Source organism: Gossypium arboreum, chromosome 3 (assembly GCF_025698485.1).
Source record: "Gossypium arboreum isolate Shixiya-1 chromosome 3, ASM2569848v2, whole genome shotgun sequence".
NCBI lineage: Eukaryota > Viridiplantae > Streptophyta > Magnoliopsida > Malvales > Malvaceae > Gossypium > Gossypium arboreum.
The window spans coordinates 31,221,461-31,242,259 of NC_069072.1; the positions used below are offsets into that span (position 1 = coordinate 31,221,461).

Genomic DNA, 20,799 nt, shown 5'->3' on the forward strand with positions numbered 1-20,799 from the left:
TTAAAAAATTATTTTAATTAAATAATATTTATTATTTATTTCTATGATAAATATTATATTATGTTTAATTTTGAAATTTAAACTTTAAACTATATACTTTTAAGGATAAATAAAAAATATTAATTAAATTAAATTTTCTATTAAAATTTTAACTTTAAAACTAAATATAAAATTAATGAATTTAAGTTTAATACATAAACATTGATTCAATATGTAATTTAATACATTTAAATTTAAAACTGGTGACAGCAAATGCAGCAGCTGCTAGAAACCCTACAACAAGAACTGCTGCGGCAGTAATTACAGCAGTTACCATTCCAAGCTCTACCATCACTCTGCTGGATATGGAAGATGCCACTGGATGAGGATACTCTGGTATTTTACCCACCCAAGACTGCATCACAAGTTTAAACAGTAAAGGAGATTAATAGGGAACCAAAACATACAGATTACCCAACACCAAAGTACCAAACATGCTTCAATGCCTATGACATGCGCAATGGTCTCTATTCTTCACACTTTTTTTTCTCAGAACATCAAGGAAAGGTATAGTCTTAATATTTAATCAAAGATATTACTAACAAAACTCCACATACTAATATTATATAAGATTCAAGTGATCAAGGCAATTCTTACAACAGGAACTATGATCTTGCTAAGTTGACATAAACCTCATCATTTCCAGTTAATTCAATTATTAAGTGGATACTTTGGACTATGGTTTTCACAAAAACCAGGGCATATACATCAAAACACATGTACAAAGTGAACTAATCCATGGCTATCGAAATAAAGCAACTTTACAACCACCTCATAGTTATTCTATAAAATACTCATAAGCAGCGATTTCATGTATAGCTAGAGAATCAAAGAACAGTTAAATGGTTTATCACCGTCATGGGCATCTCAATTTCATATCGTTGTCCAGTGTACTCTCTTAAAAGATCACTTTCATTCAATCTCATTGCCCTACAAAGATAAAACAAACCGCATAGATATATTACAGATAACTGCAAAGCAATACTACTAGAAAAAATTCCAAGCCTTATTAGTATTCACATAGATATACATTATAAGAGAAACCATGGCATACCTTTTTCTGAAGCTCAGAAATTGATTCAACCATAAGCTGGTTCTGCGAGTTAAACATTATCAACAACCAAGTTATGTTGCTGCAGAATTATAAGCAAAATTATATACATGCATGCATAACTTCTCGTACAAAAGTAAGATTTGATATTCGAATTTTGAGTTTATTAAAAAAATTTAACTAGAGGGGCAAATTTAAAGGCAAGCAGGGACTTGACTCTCCAAAAATGAAACCAAATTTGGTGTCTTCAAATTTTTAAATTATCAGACCGTAAGAGACTCTTGGCTATATCCTCCATGGGGTTTCTGCAAAACTAGAGTACTCAACAGTATCCTACATCTATCAGTGCGTCCAAATTTTTAAATTTGAATGATTTCAAGTTAGTCTCTAAGTTGTTTGGAATTAAAAAAAGAAAAAAAGTGTAATTTGTTAGTATAAACATGTACAAGTTTGCTTTCAGAAAACATTTGAAAAAAAAAAGGGATGCAATCACCATGGACGAATATCACTTCCATTTGCTCGCAATACGTTCTCTCGCATAGCCAAACCAGTGTAAAGGAACAATAACCATGCCTGACAAATACATATCATACACTCAGCATTAATTCAAGAAATGCACTACAAGCAAAAAGAGAAGCCTTAAGTTCTCAACTTCAATAAACCAGTAACTTATGCTTTACCTGCTACTTATGTCATCAATACAAATCTGTACAGTTAAGGGCAGATAAAACCTACAGAACATCATAAGAAACTGTTAAACACAACAAATGCCAAGAGACAAAAGAAATAGCACAATCCAAGCAGAAACCATTGCAAGAAAGGAAATTCCGTGCTCTTTTACTGTAATAGTTTGAAACTGAAATTTCATCTGCTCTGTTGAATAAACCATTAATTTCAAGCTCTACGGAAGAATTAGTAAACAAAGGGTCATCCATGAAAGTCACATTCAATGCAACAATACTATTAACTTGCAGTTGTTTTGGAAGCGACTGCAACAATGAGTCAAGCTTTATTATTCCCTCTTTGATCTTCTTGATAATCGTATCTTCAACTTCAGACATGATTTTCCCTCGGAAAGCATCAATGATCCTGGATAATAAGTTGAATAAATACAATAAGTACCATAACAGGAAAGATAAGTATCTCAAGCAGAACCTAAAGAACAAGATGGTAAACCTAAAAGATTCATGTATGTGATTTTTAACTGAAGCATAATTTAGTTTTGTAGAATACTATTAACAAGTTATAAAAAACCCTATGGTTTAATGACAGAATAATGATTGATTCTATGTATTTGGAGGGTCCTTGAAGGATCATATCCCCATTCTTATGTTTGAACATATGTTGGACGTGGATGCTTCAATAAAAATGAAGAGTTGGATTGGCATAGTTGTCTGAATAGGCAACGATAGCATATCCTTGATAAAGCCAAGAAGCTCCACCATCTACATTTATGGAGATATCTTTCAGATGACATTCATAGTCTGATAAAAATAGCTTGAGTTCCTTCTTCGTTTATAACAGCCGCTTTAAGCCACACCACCATGCCTAGAACCTATGAACCAGCAAATATAAACATCACGTCTACAAACCATCCTAACAATCAAAATTTTAAATAGACGTTAGTTTGTTACTGGTTCTTTTAATATACTTATTATTTGATAAATATCAAACTATGACAAGGCAAAGGTTAGCATAATGGATAAGCACAAGGTTCTTTGATGCAAGATGATATGAACCAAAACCAGTGCCATATAAAGAGGGGCTTAATAATGGGCTATGGCATCTCAAATAACCATGAAAAAACTATGTAAATTTCCCAACTATAAAACTTCAAAATACTATAACATGGACAGGTTAAAACATACAAATTATAAATTATTCAAGCAGAACCTTCTTTTCGAGCTTAACTAAACTGAAACAACTATGGGAATATGTTAAATTTTTCAAAAGTTTTTTCACCTTTGAAAGATTATATCTCTGTACTCATGAATATTTAAACAAAAATGAAATGTGAAAGCCAATATAGAACCAAATCAACAGTATCAATTACTTTGTTCTTTCAAAGTTCCCAACTGTTATCCCATACCTCAACAGTGGTAGTTCCTTGGTCAGAAATAGTGTCTATCCATGTTTTGTAAGAATACTTCCACTTCGTATTCAACTTAAGAAAAAGAAGAAGGAGAAAACAGAATCTAATAATTAAATACAGATCTAATAGAGTATAGACTCTACATAAAAAAATAAGAAAAACAAATCTTAAATCCAAAATCCCGTTTGTTTACAGAGAGGAAAAAAAAGTAATTTCTCGATAATCAAACAGAGAAAGAAAAGCAACAACTACCTGAAAATTAAAGAAACAACTACCTGAAAATTATATCAACCAAAGTAAATTAAAGAGAAGGAAAATATTTTTTTTATTTTTTATTTTAAAAAAGAGGATTAGGAAAACGGGGAAAAAACACTTGCTGTTTAATAGCTTTTTGAGTGACTATTTTCTTCATGCCAACAAATTTGGGGGCCTTTTTTTTATTTTCCCATGGCTGCAGATTGAAACTTATTACAACAAAAACCCAAAAAATAAAAACAGGGGAAGATAAAAGCCTAGATGGAAATCTGAAAATTTAGAACAAAGTGAAGTGGAATAATGCAATGGGTCAATGAAAAAGAAAGAGCATGACAGTTTCAGATCAGTGGAGCACAGGAATGCAAGAAGAATTCAAGATTTTTAAAAGAGAACTATTTACCTGGGAAAATTGGAAAGTAGCAAAAGCGGCGGAGGTGTTTAAATTAGGGGTTTCAGGGGGAAATTTGGGGATAAAACGGTGCCATATTTTTTATCGACTATTTTTTGCAAAAGAACGCCGCTGTTGCATGTCTCTGCCTGTGTTTTTCATAAAAACGCCACTAATCTTTATTTTATATTTCATTTTATTTTTGTATTTTATTTTTATTTGTTATCAATATTTTTAAATTTAATATTTAAATATATTAAATGGTTTAAATTAAATATTTTTGAAAATAAAAGTATTAATTGGTTGTAAAAATTTTATCATTTAATAAATATCAAGAAAACCATAAATCTTAAACCATTTAATATATATAAAGTTTATCTATCATCTCTTAAATAATTTAAACTATAATCATAATTTTAAGATATTAAAATTAATATTATATCTTTACAATTATATAAGAAATTATTTAATATATAAATTAAAAAATACTAATTAATCTAAACCTTAAACCCCTAATCCCTAAATTCTAAACCCTAAAATCCTAAAACATAAACTATTAACCCTAAACCCTAACCCTTAAACCTTAAATCACAACCCTTAAACCATAATCCATAAACCTTAAAATAGTAATTCATAAACCTTAAACCTTTAACCATATACCCTAAATCGTAAACCTTAAACTATAATGATAATTGATTCAATATTTTTAAATTAATATTATCTCTTTTACAATTATATAAGAAAATATTTATCATATAAATTAAATTAAAAAACACTAATTAATCTAAACCCTAAACTTTAATCTCTAAACCCTAAACCATAAATCTTAAAACATAAATCCTGAACCATAAACCCTTAACCCCTAACATCTAAACGTTAAACCCCAACCATTAAACCACCCTTAAACCATAATTCCTAAACCCATAATCCATAAACCTTAAAATAGTAACTCATAAACATTAAACCCTTAACCAAATACCGTAAACCCTAAACTATAATGATAATTAATTCAATATTTTAAAATTAATACTATCTCTTTCACAATTATATAAGAAAATATTTAACATATAAATTTAAAAGTGTACTTATAGCGGCGTTTCTTAAAAAACCACCGCTAATACTCGATCTTTAGCGACGTTTTTAAAAAGCGCCGCTAAAGCCACTAAAAGCTCAATACAAAACGACGGCGTTTTGCAAAATTCTTTTGCGGCGTTTTTTAAGATCAAGCATTAGTAGCGTTTTCTAAAAAGGGCCGTTAAAGATGTACATATAGCGTCGTTTTTAAAAAACGCCGCTAAAGCCACTAAAAGCTTGGTTTTTTTGCGGCGTTAGCGGGTTTTTTAAAAACTACTGCTAAAGGTCTACATATAGCAGCATTTTTAAAAAAGCGCCGCTAATACTCAATCTTTAGCAGCGTTTTTAAAAAGCGCCGCTAATGCTCATTCTTTAGTGGCGTTTTTCATTCAAACACCTCTAAAAACCTGTTTTGCTGTAGTGAGCAGATAAGTCCTTCAGAGAAACACCAAAATCTAATCGCGATGACATGAAAAGTCCCACCGCTGCAAGGGTAGAACCTATTACTATTCGCCTATTTATATTTTTGTTTGGAAATTCGGAAAATCCTCCTCCAACAGAGGAAGTTGTAGCTTCGCTGGTACTACCATACTGAATCAGGCTCAGTAAGTACCTTTCTCTGATCCAAGAAGAAGATGATGCTAGAGCAGAAGTATGGTATTAATAAACGAAGAAATATAATGTATTAAGTGAGAATACAAGAGGCCCCAAGACATTTTTAAGCTGGGCTTGCAGCATGTGGTTTTAGCCCATGTTACTTTTGACTGTTTATTTTTTTCGGAGTAATCGTGTCTAAAATCTATATCCAACACATATTCAAACATGGGAATAGGGATATGACACTCAAAAGACCTTCCAAATATATGAAAAAACATAGAAAATGTTGAACATACTTATATCCGACTCTCACAATCGAGTCTAAGTACCATAAGTTTTAACACTGACCACAGAAGCATGCATTAATGCAGACCCATCCAAGAGCATACCATGAACCGAAAACATTATCTAGTATGTGCAAACTCGCTTGGACTTTACAGATGGGTTCAATTAGATTCTCTCACTTATCAAGCATTAAAGTAAAACATAGCCCGACCATGCCAGCATAAGAGAGAAAAGGAGAAAATTTTCAGAGCCAACAATACTCAACATAAATATAAAGGCTTTAATGAAAAAGAGGTACATAAACTATTGGATTTGTTTGAGTTAGGTACCTAAACCATTTTTTGATTAATCTAGGTACCTAAACTTTGATTCCGTTATTGAAGTTGGTACCTGTCGTTAATGCCGTTAAAAAAAATGTCAGGCAATCAAATTTTGCCACATCATCATTCCATTAAAATATAATTAAAAAATAATCTTATATTAATATTTATATTAATAATAAATAATAATTATTATATTAATATTTTAAAAAAATCCATCCCCTACCATCCCCCTCCCTCTCCCTCTCCCTCCATCTTCTAGAGTTCAAACTATTTTATCAGAACTAATGGTCAAGGTGGAAGAATGTATTTTTGTATTTTATTTAATATTAATATGTAATGGAATAAAAATTTAGATACCCATCGATCTACGTACTTAAATCAAATTAGGTATCTCCTGTTCAATTAAACCAAATTTAAATCTATCCACACACTCATGATAACCCCATTTATATTGAAAAAAAAAACAATTAGCTATGCCAATGATAAGTTTTACATAAATTTCAATCTAGCAGTTAAATGAATGGATTTGCTTATGAGTTCCCTAAGGAAATTAGTAGAAGCTACCATTAAAAGAAATATTCTCATTCAACGAATTGAGTATTATAGATTAAACATCAATTACTTTGTTTAGTGCACAAAAAAGAAGTTTTTACAGTCACAGCACCTTAAAAAGAGCTATGAAAAAGCCTGTTAGCAAAACCTACAAAATGTTCACTAGATTATGGCACCTTGATTTTCATTCATTCATACTTACATTTAGTTTGCTTAAATTATGGAAATTAAGAGATTATCTTATTCTAATACTAGAACAACCCTTCAAGGCAGAAGTAGATTAAAATTATGCTCATCGTAATTGCTCTCAGGAAAAATTAACAGCAACCCTTTTATAGAAATGAAGATTATGCAAAAATAAAAGCAGAGACATAAAGAAAGAGTAGAGAGTTACCTCGTCGGAGGATTGTGTTTGGGTGGGAAGTGGATTTGTATGACAGATGATGGATTGAAACTTGGGAGTTCTATAAGGAGGAAGGGAAGGAGATTTGAAGAGGAGGGCGGTGTCAGAAACTTGAAAGTAAGGCCTAAATCTGGGAACAGAAAGAGGGTTTGAAGCGATGCGAGCCATTTGCTGATTTTTTTTTCCAGTTTCAATTTCAGGATTTGCTTTTTCTTCTATCTTGATTTGGGTGGTCCTACAATCACATTATAATTATATACTCTCTGGAGAAGCCATGTATTCCATTTCAACACCTTTGAGGTTTAGACTTGCTTCCAACCCTCTCACTCTTTTCTTTCAACCCGTTAAATGTCACTCAAATTTATAATATCCATCGGATCTTGATTTTTTTTTCTTTTGACCTTATCAGATCTTGGTTTTAACAACCTTGTTAATTAACCAATAATCAAATTTTGATTCGTTACCAAAATAAGAAAAAAAAATTCACTCATAAACTATTTATTCATGAAACATTATGGGGTAGATGAAAAATTATTCTACTCTTCGATAGAAATGATAAAGTTAAAGAAATGGAAAATATTTGAAAACAAATGTGTTTTTCTCATTAATTATGGAAATAATTTGAGAAATAATTATAATTTTAAATTATTATTAATTAAATAATTTAAGTTTGAAAATGAAATTAAATCAATTGATTATTATGAATCTGTTGAATGTAAAAATTAAATATATATTTTTTGTAGATTATTTATGATAAAGTTATCATAATTTTAACGGAATAAAAATCAGTGTGGAAGTATGCATCACATTTCGACCAAAATAGTGCGGGACGTCGCAAGAAGAAGAAGCTTTTCGTCCTAACGAGCAGCTAACATCACGACGAGAAGAAAACCCTCGTTCCGACGATCAAACGTCACATCACGACATGGCGACATGCTCCTCAAGTTTCTCGGCTTTCTTCGCTCATTTAAACTCTATTTTAGCTTCCCACTTAAACTATGATTAACCTAAGGATATTTTAGTTATAAATGCTTCGAATTTCAACCTATAAATAGGCCTTAGTTACTATAGGTTTTAGATACACAACAACAAAAATATTTATATTGAGAGAATTCTTTTTTTTGAAGGATTTTTCTTTTGGTGTTTCAGATTTTATTTTAATTCTCTCCTCTGGTACTATTCAATTATTATAGTAAAATCCGCTTTTACCCGTAGTTTTTTATCCTCTTTAGAGAAGTTTTTCCACGTTAAATTTGTGTGTTGATCTTTTCAATCTCTTAGCTATTTTTCTTATTCATTGCATACACGGGCTAATTCCCTACAAACTGATATTAAAGCTAGTTAGATTTCCGCATTTAACTCGTTCAAAGATGGCAGCATCAAGGTTCGATATTGATAAGTTTGACGGTATCACAAATTTCAGTCTGTGGCAAGTTCGTATGTCAGCAATACTAATTCAGAGTGATCTTGAAAGGATTGTTACAGAGAATAAGCCCGCAGACATGGATCAATCAGAATAAGATAGGTTAGATAAAAAAGTCCTATCTATAATTCAATTATGTCTAACAAATAATGTGTTACAGGAGGTTTTGAAGGAGAAAAAAATATATACGTTATAGAAGAAACTGAAAGCCTTGTATATAACGAAATCATTGGCCAACAGGTTAGTGTTAAAACAACGTCTCTACACGTTCAGAATGGCCGAAGGTGAGTCTATTAGAGCTCATATTAGTGAGTTTGTTACCCTTCTAAATGACCTGAAGAATCTTGAAACAGAGATTAGTAACAAAGATCAAGTTTTGTTATTGTTATGTTTTTTGCCCTCTTTTTATAAAACTTTCAAAGAAACTCTGATTTTTGGGAGAGATCATATCTCATTTAAGGACGTGAAGGGGAATCTATTGAGTAAGGATAAACTCAACAATGAGTTAGGCCCAAACAAAATGTCAGATGGGCAAGCCTTAGTTCTAGTTGCAAGGTGAAGAAAACAATTAGAAAACCCATATCGAAATAGGTCTAGGGCGAGATCCAAATCCAGAAATCGAGACAGAATGTAACTATTGCAAGAAGAAGGGCCACATCAAGTCAAAATGTTACAAACTTCAAAATAAGATTAAAAGGGATGCCAAAAATGACAAAAAGATAAGCAGAAAGCCGAATTTATTGATGTTAGTATAGCCAAGGATAGATGTGACGATTTCTTGTTAATGTCGACGAGTGAAAGCTCCAAGCTTACTTTCAAATGGATCCTAGATTCAGGGTGCTCCTATCATATGTGTCTTAACAATAACTGGTTCTCCACATACAATTCAATTGAAGGTGAAGTAGTGCTGATGGAGAATAATTCTCCATGTAAGATAACCGACATCGGAACACTACAAGTCATGATGCACGACGGAATAATCTGGACATTGTCAGATATCAAGTATGTACCTGACTTAAAGAAAAATCTTATCTCATTGGGAATTTTGGATTCTAACAGTTGTAGGATAATTATTGAGTCAAATAGCTTAAATGTTTCTCGTACAACTTGCATTGTAATGAAATGATAGAAAAAAGGGCAACCTATGCGTTTTGAAAGGGTCAATGGTTACTAGTGCAACTACAAATACTAAAAAAGAGCAGGAACTGTTGCTACGTCCGATGAAAACCAAACTGATTTTGCGACGATGCGACGTGATTCTTTCTCTACAAATTTTGATTCAATCAAACTTTGGCACATGTAACTCACTCATATAAGCAAGAAAGTATGTCAACATTTTATAAAAAAGGTCTTCTTAGAGACACTGGAATTAGTAAGTTAGGTTTATACGAACACTAATCTTACGGGAAGTAAACGTGAGTAAGTTTCAATTCAACAGTGCATAGAACAAAATAGACTCTTAACTATGTCCATTTTGATTTATGGGTTTCGACTCTTGACATCTCAAAAGGAGGTAATAAATATTTCGTAACTTTTATTATTGACCATTCTAGAAAAGTTTGAGTTTATTTCCTGAAATAGAAAAATAAAGTTTTCGGAATCTTTAAGCAATAGAAAACTTTAGAAAAATAGACCGGGAAGTCTATGAAGTGGTTGAGAACGAACAATGGATTTGATCATCCAAGTTTAATGACTATTGCAAAGAGGAAGTGATAGAGAGAGACATCGTATTGTTGTAGGTACTCAGCAACATAATGGAGTTGTAGAAAGAATGAACAAAAACTTATTGGAAAAAGCGAGTTGCATGCTTTCAAACGTAGGTTTAGGGAGGGAGTTTTGGGTTGAAGCCGTAAATTTGGCAAGCTATTTGGTAAACCAATCCCCACATCTAGCAATGAACGGTAAAGTTTCATAAGAGATATGGTTAGGTAATCCTCTAAATTATTCTAATATTAGAATTTTTGGTTGTCTTGCTTATGCTAAAGTTAGCCAGGAAAAACTCGATTCAAGGGACATAATGTGCATTTATCTGGGTTACTCATCCGATACGAAAGGTTTTAAACTATGTTGTCTAGAAACCAGCAAAACTATTATTAGTATATATGTTAAATTCGATGAAACAACCATGATTCGTTTGGAAAAAGGTCATTTATTTTTAAAGACACAACAAATCAGAGTGTCTCAAGCAAGATAGAGTCGAAAGAAGAAACAAGGCGTGACATCGTGATGACTTAAAAAGCCACGTTGCAATGTTATGGCGAATAGGGTCGTCATCCCGACGAGCAAACACACAACGTCGCGACAACGCGATGAAATTCTAGTTCTTGTGAAGCTGAAGCTATTTCGGATAAGGTTGAGACTTCATCTAACTTTCAAGTACCCTCACCATCTCAATTAATTAATTATAAGTTGGCTCGTGACAGGAAAAGACGAGAAATCTGACCACCACAGAAATATTGTAAAGGAAACTTAGTGGCATATGCTCTAAGTATTGCAGAGAGCATCAATTCGATTGACCCTTCATACTATTCGGAGGTAGTTTAGACTTCCAATTTTAAAAAATGGCTCATTTATATGGAAAAAGAGATGGAATCGCTTCAAAAGAACTAGACTTGGCTGTTAGTAAAACCACCTATCAATAAGAAAATAGTTAATTGCAAATGTGTGTTTAAGAAGAAGGAAGGTTTTGGTCCAAACAAAACTAGATACAAGGCAAGATTGGTCACAAAAAGGCTACAATCAAGTAAAGAGAGTTTATTTTTATGATGTTTTCTCTACCACTGTAGAACATGCATCCATTCAAGCAGTTTTAGCTCTTGTTGCATCAAACAATCTTGAGTTAGAACAGTTAGATGTGAATACTACTTTCCTTCATGTTAACATTGAGGAGGACAGACACATGCAACAACCGGAAGACTTCAGAACTGAAGGTAAGAAAGACCATGTTTGCCTTTTTCAAAAATCGTTGTACGATCTAAAGTAGTCTCCTCGGCAGTGGTACAACAAGTTCGACTTTTTCATGTTAAATATTGGTTTTTCACGAAGCAAGTAAGATAGTTGTGTATATTTACAATGTACTGATGATGGTTCATTCATATATTTGCTTCTTTATGTTGATGATATGTTGATTGTGGCTAAGGATCCATTTGAAATTAAACGACTTAAAATCATACTTGACTCTAAGTTTGAGATGAAGGATTCATTTGAAATTGAACAACCAAACGCCATGTCACGATGTGCTCCTCAAGTTTCTCGGCTTTCTTCTCTAGTTAAATTTTGTTTTAGTTTCCCACTTAAAATTTGATTAACCTAGGGATATTCTACTCATAAATGCTGCGGATTTCAACCTATAAATAGGCTTTAGTTACTCTAGGTTTTTGTAACAGCCTATTTATCAGTGGTGTCAGAAACAGTGGTTTCGGGGCACAAATCCAATGAGTAAGTTCGTAATGTTATTATTTAATATTTATGAGTTACATATGGTATTAAAATAAATTTTGAATTGATAATTTATGTTATTTGAATGAATATTTCGGTTCAAGTGGTATGTCCCTAAAGTCAAGTGGTTTTAGAAAATAAGATATTAAGACCTCGTTTCTATAAATCGAGCTGTAAATAGTTTATTAAATATTTATGGAGTGATATTAAGGTTGTATTAAAGTTTCATTAAGAAATTTTAATGTTTAGATAGTTAATTAAATAAAACGAATTAAATCGTAAAAGGTGTAAAACCTAGTCACTATTGAATTGCAATGATTATATGGATTAAGTATTAAATGAGGGAGGTTTTATATTGCAATTATACCACTTGTATTATTAGTGGATGGTTGTGGGTAATTAAGTGCTTGAAATTTGATTAATTTTACAATGGAAAAATTATAAATTTATAATTCAAATAAAAATTTAAAAGAAACCAAATGCCCAAAAATGCTATCATCTTCTTATTTTCTCAAAGCAAAACCGATTCTTCCATTTCTGGGGAGAAACACATTTGGCCAAATTGATTTTGATGCATGGCAAGTGTTTTGATCCCGTTTTTAATGATTTTTATGTTTTTAGGCTCGTATTAGCTTAATCTAGCTAGTCCGGGGGTCAATTTGTAAAATTTTCGAATGTTATGGAATGTGTCATTGATGAATTTGTGATGTTCTTGAAAGTTTATGGTAGAATTTTAAGCTTGGTTGTTAAATATAAGTATTTTGTTAAGTAATATTTGATGATTTTCAAGTTTAGGGACTTATTTATGAAAATGATAAAACTAAAGGAAAATATTACAAATTAATGATAAATATGGGCTGTTATGAAATTAGGTAAAAATTGGTTAGCATGAATTTTAATTAAAAATGATGAAATTGCAAGTTTCGAGTTTAGGGGCTAAATTGCACAAAGGGTAAACTTTGAGGGTAATTTTGTAAATTTTCATTATTATTGGTTATAAGCTAAATTAATTATTCTAAATTTTGGAATGAGATTAATTGAATAAAATGGTTAATTTACGTGTTTTGGGTTTAGGGACTAAATTGTATAAAAGTAAAATGTTGGAGGCAATTTTGTAAAAATGTCAAAAATGACTTAATTGCATAAAATGAATTTATTTTTCTATTAGAATTTGTGAATTGAATGGAATTATTATTTTAGATCAAGAATGAGTTGGAAATTAAGGAGAAGAGAAAATTACCAAATAGCCCTTGTACTTAGTCATTGATGTGATTTAGTTAGGTAAGTTCGTATGAATCGTAATCATTTTAATGTTAATTATATTTGAATGTTTATTATGTTGTTTTGATCTAAATGAATCAATATACAAATGTATCAATGCTATGATGAATTGATGGATAACAAGTCCTGATTGAACTTTAAGAATTCTTAGGATACAAATGACAGGTCATTAGGGATTTCATGTTTTGAATGCTGGTCTTGAATGTCCTACCGATGGCTGAGGTCTTACATATGCTGTGGATTCTCCACAGCTCATGTGAGTCGTATCGTGTAACTTACATTTCGACCCACAGCTCATGTGAGCAGGCCCATTTCACAGCTCGTGTGAGCAATGATATAAAAGAAAGACTACGATTATATGTAAAGGCACACTTCATGTGAGCTTTCTCGAGTATCCGATGTAATTCAAGATGGTTCAAAAGGTAAGAAAATGAATGGAATGGTAAGTGAATTAATGGAAATGTTCATAACTATATGAAAAGGTTGATGCTTATGTAATGTATCTTAAGAAATCTATTTATGCTATAAATGAGTTTATATGATTGATAATGACTCTACTAACATGTGAGCTTGATGATGTTTGAAAGGCTTATATTAAACTCATGGTATTGGAAACGGTAAGTAAGCAAATGGAATGAACCATGGTTGTATGGTAATAATGATGAATTAAATGTTATGTTTATACATGATTGATTTCATACATAAATAGATATTCTTACTTGTGAGATTAATGGTGGTATATAGGTTTTTACTAAGCTTATGGCATTGGTAACGGTTTGTACTTATTCTATAAATTTTTTTATTGAAATGGTAGGTTATGTTTTAAGTTTATATGAGCTTACTAAACATTCATTGCTTATGTATTTATTTTCTTTCATTTTATAGATTATCGGAAGCTTGATCAATTGGAAGCTCGTGGGAGATCTATCACACTATCCAGTAGACAATTCGGTAGTTTTTGAGTATTTTGGCTAAGGTTTATAATGACATGTATAGGGTGCTTTGTAATGATATTGTGGTGTATGTGCTAATGATGTCTTGACATGTATAAGCTTTGGAAAGCTTTGTTGATTTGGTTCATTTTGATGCCTTACCAAGTTATGTGATTTTTGTAGCTTTAAAGTGCCTGTTTATAAGGTTCTTTTGGCGTGTTGATGATGGTTTTAAAATGGTTACTTGTGGCATGTTTCAGTTCATATTTGAACTAGGTTAGCTTGTATGGAAATGGCAATATGAACATGTATATGAACATGTAACTTGATATGTTTGTGCTTTGTTGTTCATGTATGGTTGATAGATTTATGATGCTTGTTTAGGCAAGTCCTTTCGGTCACTTTTTGATAATGGATGTGTATGACATATTGGTACAATTTGTTAGCTTAAAAATGGTCAGTTATGATGTTTTTTAGGTACATAATAGAATAAGGCTCTTATGGTATGTCTTGAAAGGTTTGGAAATGGTTAAATGTGGTATGCTTTAGTACCTAAACGTACTAGATTTATATACATGAAATGAGTCATATGAAATTGTTTAAGTATGTGATGTTTGGATACTAATTATGGGTTTTGAATGGCATATTGGTTAATTAAAATAGAATCTTGGAAATGGCAAATATATGTGTGTTTAGATGATTTTTAGTGCTTTTAAAGTGTGCATAATTGGTCTAAATGTTTATGCATGAAGTGATTTTGAAATGGCTTGATTTTAGGTAATTTTGGGTTCACACAGCCTGAGACACGAGCGTGTGACTTAGTCATATGAGACACACGACCTGGCGACACGGCCGTGTATCATCTGAGGTTTTCTTAAAAATCAGGTCAGTATGTAACACCTCTTACCCGTGTCCGATACAGGAACAGGGTACGAGGGATTACCAGACTTAATCATTGACAAACATGCAAAAACCGGGCTACAAAATTTCATTTATATCAAAAATTTTCATACACATGCATAATGTCCCATACACGGGCCTACGAAGCCCTAAACGTGTATTGAAAGTAGTTAGGGACTAAACCGAGAACCTTAGAAAGTTTTGGGAAAACTTAAAAACTTTTTCCATGACACAAGGTCACACGCCCGTGTAGACACAGGGACACGCCCGTGTCCTCAGGCTGTGTAACTCTCTAACTATGACGTCAACGAATAATTTGGACCACACAGCCAAGCCACACACCCGTGTGCTAAGGCCGTGTCCCCCACACGGTTGAGACACACGGCCATGTCTCAGCCTGTATGGCCAACACTTAGGCTATTTTCCAAGCCTTTAAGTTACCCTTAATCCTTCACATCTTTATTTCCATATTACACATTTAATTCATGGCCTTGACCATTTAAATTGGTCATAAAACATTCAACATGCACATATTTCATAACACCAACCATATATGACCAACAAGCATAATCACATCACAAGCATTAGAACATAGCATAGATAGATAGGTTTACAAACCATAATCAATATGAGCCACCCTTCATGGCCATATACAAATAACTCAATATAGGCCAATACATTTGGCTAGTCATGTTAACACATATCATAAAAAAAACCAAGTCCCTATACATGCCACCCACTTGAAGGCGCTTAGCATATATATATATATCAATATTCCAAAAATGATGGTTTGATAGTGTGGTGCTGCCTCTTACGACCTCCAACCCCAAGCTAACCTGTCAACACTAAAGAAAAGAAAAGGAAGGGAGTCAGCTTTATAGCTTAGTAAGACCATATGAAATTAATAAGCAATTTATCAACTTGCTTCTCAAGGTAATACCACAATATTTGCGCTTTTGCTTATGTTCAAGTCAAACTATTTTCTCGAGTTGTAGTCACTAAATTATTTATATCTAGAGCTACAGAACTCTAAATTAAGATCTGCTAATTTTTCCTGAAACTAGACTCACATATCTTCTTACCATAAAATTTTAAAAATTTTTGGTCAAGCTAATAAGTACAATTTATTCTTTAAAGTCACCCCTGTTTCACTGTCTGACAATTTCGACCCCTCTTCACTAAAAATTAATTATCTTCTCATACGGGATTCATGATGTTTTCTTTTGTTTCTTTTGAAAAGAGTCTCATTAAGGATTCTAATCATATAAATTATAACCCATAATTATTTTTTTACAATTTTTAATGATTTTCCCAAATCAGAACAGGAGATTTCGAAATCATTCTGACTCTGTCTCGCAACAATTAAAATATCTCATAATATGAACTTCTTTTTCTTACACCATTTCTTCTATATGAAACTAGACTCAATAAGATTTAATTTAATATTTTATTCAGCCTCTAATTAGATTTCCACAATTTTTGGTGTATTTTCAAAGTTGGACTGCTGCTGCTGTCCAAAACTGTTTCAATGCTAATTTTACCCTTTCTTAATTATCTTTAACTAGGCTTTCATGCCAATTAATTTCTCTTTTCACATTCATTAGGCCACAAGGTGAAGGGATAAACATATCATGTCCCAATTTAATTCGACCTAAAAGCCTCACACATAATCATCCATCAAATTTACCACATAATTATACACCATAGGTATCGACCTAATATTTACAAGGTCATCACAAAGTCATTCTCATAGGTATGACTTACTCATTTACATTCTTACCAAAAGTCCAATATAGATGGAGCTCATCACTCATGAATTTTTAGTACATACCTGTACTCTTTCAACATGATCATAAACATAGCTTACTCATTTTCATTCTTTACTAATCATATAACATACATTGAGCACGTATTTCATGAATTTCATGTAAGTACCTGTATCACTCACATCATGGTCATAACCTCTCTTATTCCGACATAAACCGTTAATTTCTCGCTGAACCATTTAGAATACTACAGGATATTCAATTAGCCTCAAGCACAGGGTAAGATGCCGACGCCAGATCCTGGACATGCTCTTACACTGGCTCACACATCAAAGTCAATGCCATGTCCCAGACATGGTCTTACACTGACTCTCGTATATCGAGGCCGATGCCATGTCCCAGACATGGTCTTACACTGGCTCTCATCTATCGGTGCCGATGCCATGTCCCAGACATGGTCTTACACTAGCTCTCATATCTCAAGACCGATGCCATGTCTCAGACATGGTCTTACACTAGCTCCCATATCTCAAGGCCGATGCCATGTCCCAGACATGGTCTTACACTAGCTCTCATGTAACCGCCCAATTTAGACCCTAGAAGCAATAGTGGTTTCGAGACCATAAATTTGAGGTTGGAAAATTATTTTATTATTATTTTTTGTGTTTATAATATGTGAATTGATATGTGTGAAAGTTTCGTATGGAAATTTTATCGTTTGTGTGCTTAATTTGCAAAAATGACCTACTCACAGAAAATGCAAAGGATGTGTTCTAATGGCTAAAGTGTCAAATTGCTATGTTTTTATATATGTGGGTCCTTATGATGCAATTATACCATTGAATTAATGCATGGACATTAATGGACATGAGATAGTGGAATTATAATGAAAATAATAAGGCTAAATATGTAAATGGCTTATTAATGTTTATTAATTAAAACAAAATATCAATTAAGCCATTATCATCCATGGTTGCCGAAAGTTGAAGAAGAAAAGAAAGGAAAAGAGTTTTAGGGTTTTGGATAGGAGAATTTTTTTATTAAGGTATGAGTTTTGCTTGGTTTTTGATGATTTCTACGCTTTTGTGATTGTTGCTTAATGTTCTATCAAACCCATGTCTTAATTTCTAAAATTTTTGATGATTTTGAGTTGAGCCATTGATGAAACTATGAGTTTTATGAAGTTTGATGATAGTATATGGAGGTTTGATGTTGGGTTAACATGTTTTGTCCTTGAATTTTTGATGAATTTGAGTAATTTGGGCTAAATTGTAAAAATGAGATTTTAAGGGACTAAAATGTGAAATAAATAAAATGTGTGGGCTTACATGAACACCATGTATATTTGGCTAAGCAAGTGTGTATGGAAATTTCTTGTAATTTGTGTTTTTGTGAAATAGAGACTAAAATGTTAAAATGTGAAAATGTGAGGGCTAATTTGTAAAATGCCCTAAATATGTGTATATGGATTGAATTGAATGATTTGTTGAATAAAAGGGTTAATTTTGAATAAATATAGATCAAGAAAAGAAAAATTCAGATTTAGATCGAGGAAAATTGAAGATTATCGAGTAAATGATCCGAATCGTCAATTCCGAGTACGAGGTAAGTTCGTACGTGATAAATGATGTTACAAGTAAGTTTTAATGTTTTGATAATGCATAAATTGTATATATATTTGACTATGGTTTGAGTAAGATGATAAATCGACTATGTTCGACACTAAGTGTGAGATTTGAAATAGCTTCGGCTATAAATAGCACTAAGTGTGCGAAATAGAATAGCTTCGGCTATATAAGGTACTAAGTGTATGATACCAAGAAAACTTCTGTTATTTGAGATGGCACTAAGTGTGCGGGATCGTTTCAGCTTCGGCTAACCATTAAAGCACTAAGTGTAAGAATTCTTAAAGCATGGAAAGACTTCTGAATGAATTAATGTATTCGAACGAGAGGTGATAATGAAAATGAATAAATACGGGAAAGTTCAGGTTTGTATGAAACCTATGTGGTAGATAATACTATGTGCATAAAGCTTGATGAATTAGTATGAACATATTAATTGTGATGGAATAGAATTGATGGATGATTTGAGAACTACTAAATGTTTATTAGTAGATGTCTTGTATTATATAAATTGTTGATTATATTTAGTATGAACTTACTAAGCTTCAAAGCTTACTGTGTGAAATGTTCTCTGTTTTACAGTGTTATAAAGCTAGCTCAGATCCGAGGATCATCAGTGACTCATTCACACTATCGTACATCTATTTTGGTTCCATTTTGAGAGTTGTATATATGGTATATGGCATGTATAGGCTAAAAGTATTTTAGTATGTTTTGTGATGTGAATATCTAGCCATGAGATTTGGCTTGTAAATGTTGGTATGTATGGCCTTTTAAGTTGGCCTAGATGATGTGTTTGATAGGTAAGTCATATGATGTATATAATGTTCATGTGATGGTTTGAATATGGAATGTTGAATTGGTAGTTTTGTGGTATGAAGTATGTGATAAAATGATGAGTTTATGTATTTGAAACTTATGTAAGTTGTGATGATTTTAGTACATTGGTTAGGTATGTCTTGGTTGTGAAATTGAGTAGTGAATTGAATGGTATTTGAATGGCGTGAAATATATACAAAATGGTTGAATTGGTTGCCTATAAATGTATGCAAAAAATGTTAAAATGTTGTGAGTTTTGAGTGCTTGAGATAGGTGGGAAATGTGGCTTAAACCAAGCCTAATTTCACCCCATACAGTTGAGCACAGAAGCGTGTGCCTCGACTATGTGTCTGTTGTAATTTAGTTATTCAAGTCAGTCTAGAGCATGGCTTAGACACACGGGTGTGTCTGGTGGCCGTGTGAGGCACACAGCCTTGGTACATGGGCGTGTGTGGCCATTTCGAAGAGTACATGGGCTAGACATACGGGCGTGTGGTCGGTCGTGTGATCCAAGTTAGTTTCAACCACGACCAAGGTACACGGGCGTGTCTTGTGTCCGTGTGGTGAATTCAGTATGTATGCCCTGTTTTGCCACAGTTTAGACACACGAGCGTGTCTAATGCTTTGTGAGGCACACAGCCTACTCAAATAGGCGTGTGACCTTTATAACTTTGAAAAATCTTTAAGTTTCAAAAAATTTTATATGTGCTCGTTTAGTCCTAACATTTTTCTAATGCTTATTTAAGGTCTCGATGACCCTAGTAAGGGACTTACTGTTGATGTTTGATTATGATTCGAGAATGATGTATATGATTTGTTCGTAAAATATTTTGATTTTTTCGGTAACGCCTTTAACACTAATCTGGCGACGGATACGGGTTAGGGTTGTTACATTTAGTTGGTATCAGAACTACGGTTTAGTCGATTCTAGGACTAACGTAGCTTATGTGAGTCTAGCTATACATGCTATATATATGAATTGCGATAGTGTGATGATTCTGGACAGTTAAAATGTGTTTTTCATATAGCTAATGGATCCCGAACGAGTAATAGCTGATGATGTTGAGAGCAATGTGCCCGCTCCCGCTCAAGGAGCAGCGCTGGCTGAATCTAAGCTGATATCTAGTAGTCAGGAAGGAGAGGATAAGCAAGCCTTCTTCCAAATGATAACTGAGTTGTTCACGAAATTCGTACGAACGAATTCGGCTGCTCAACAACCTCCACCCCCACCTGTTCCTCAACAAGTCCTGGTTGTGCCACCAGTAATAGATCTGATTAGATTGAGTAAGCCACCTGTTGATAAGATTCGTAAGCACTGGGTTGAAAAGTTTCGGGCTACAGTTGATGATGATACCAAGACGGCTGAATTCTGGCTTGAAAAGACCATCCAAGTATTCGATGAATTGTCTTATACTCCAGATGAATGTATAAAATGTGTAGTATCTTTGTTTATAGATAATGTATATCACTGGTGGAAAACATTAACATCGGTGGTTCCTAAAGAACGAGTTACTTGGGAATTCTTTCAGACTGAGTTCCGAAAAAAGTATATAAGC

The 20,799-nt window shown here is 32.8% G+C and overlaps 1 protein-coding gene across 15 annotated transcripts; it reads right to left on the reverse strand.

The window, feature by feature from the left end:
- Positions 1–133: 133 nt before the first annotated feature.
- Positions 134–7,472, reverse strand: LOC108460530 (putative BPI/LBP family protein At1g04970). 15 transcript variants are annotated; one of them, XR_008280033.1, is made up of 9 exons: positions 7,051–7,464; positions 6,111–6,171; positions 2,533–2,645; positions 1,899–2,179; positions 1,771–1,821; positions 1,584–1,663; positions 1,094–1,135; positions 894–969; positions 134–394 (listed from the first exon to the last, which is right to left on the reverse strand). XR_008280033.1 is itself a non-coding variant. In XM_053025641.1 (5 exons), exons 1-3 carry the CDS (start codon positions 7,225–7,227, stop codon positions 1,822–1,824), a joined length of 567 nt encoding a protein of 188 aa, XP_052881601.1. In that variant the 5' UTR covers positions 7,228–7,470; the 3' UTR covers positions 1,093–1,135; positions 1,584–1,663; positions 1,771–1,821. The 15 variants fall into 15 exon arrangements, 2 of the variants coding, with proteins under 2 accessions (XP_052881601.1, XP_052881602.1); XR_008280026.1 differs by having other exon boundaries at positions 1,771–2,179; positions 7,051–7,460; XR_008280030.1 differs by lacking the exon at positions 6,111–6,171 and having other exon boundaries at positions 7,051–7,458.
- Positions 7,473–20,799: the final 13,327 nt, after the last annotated feature.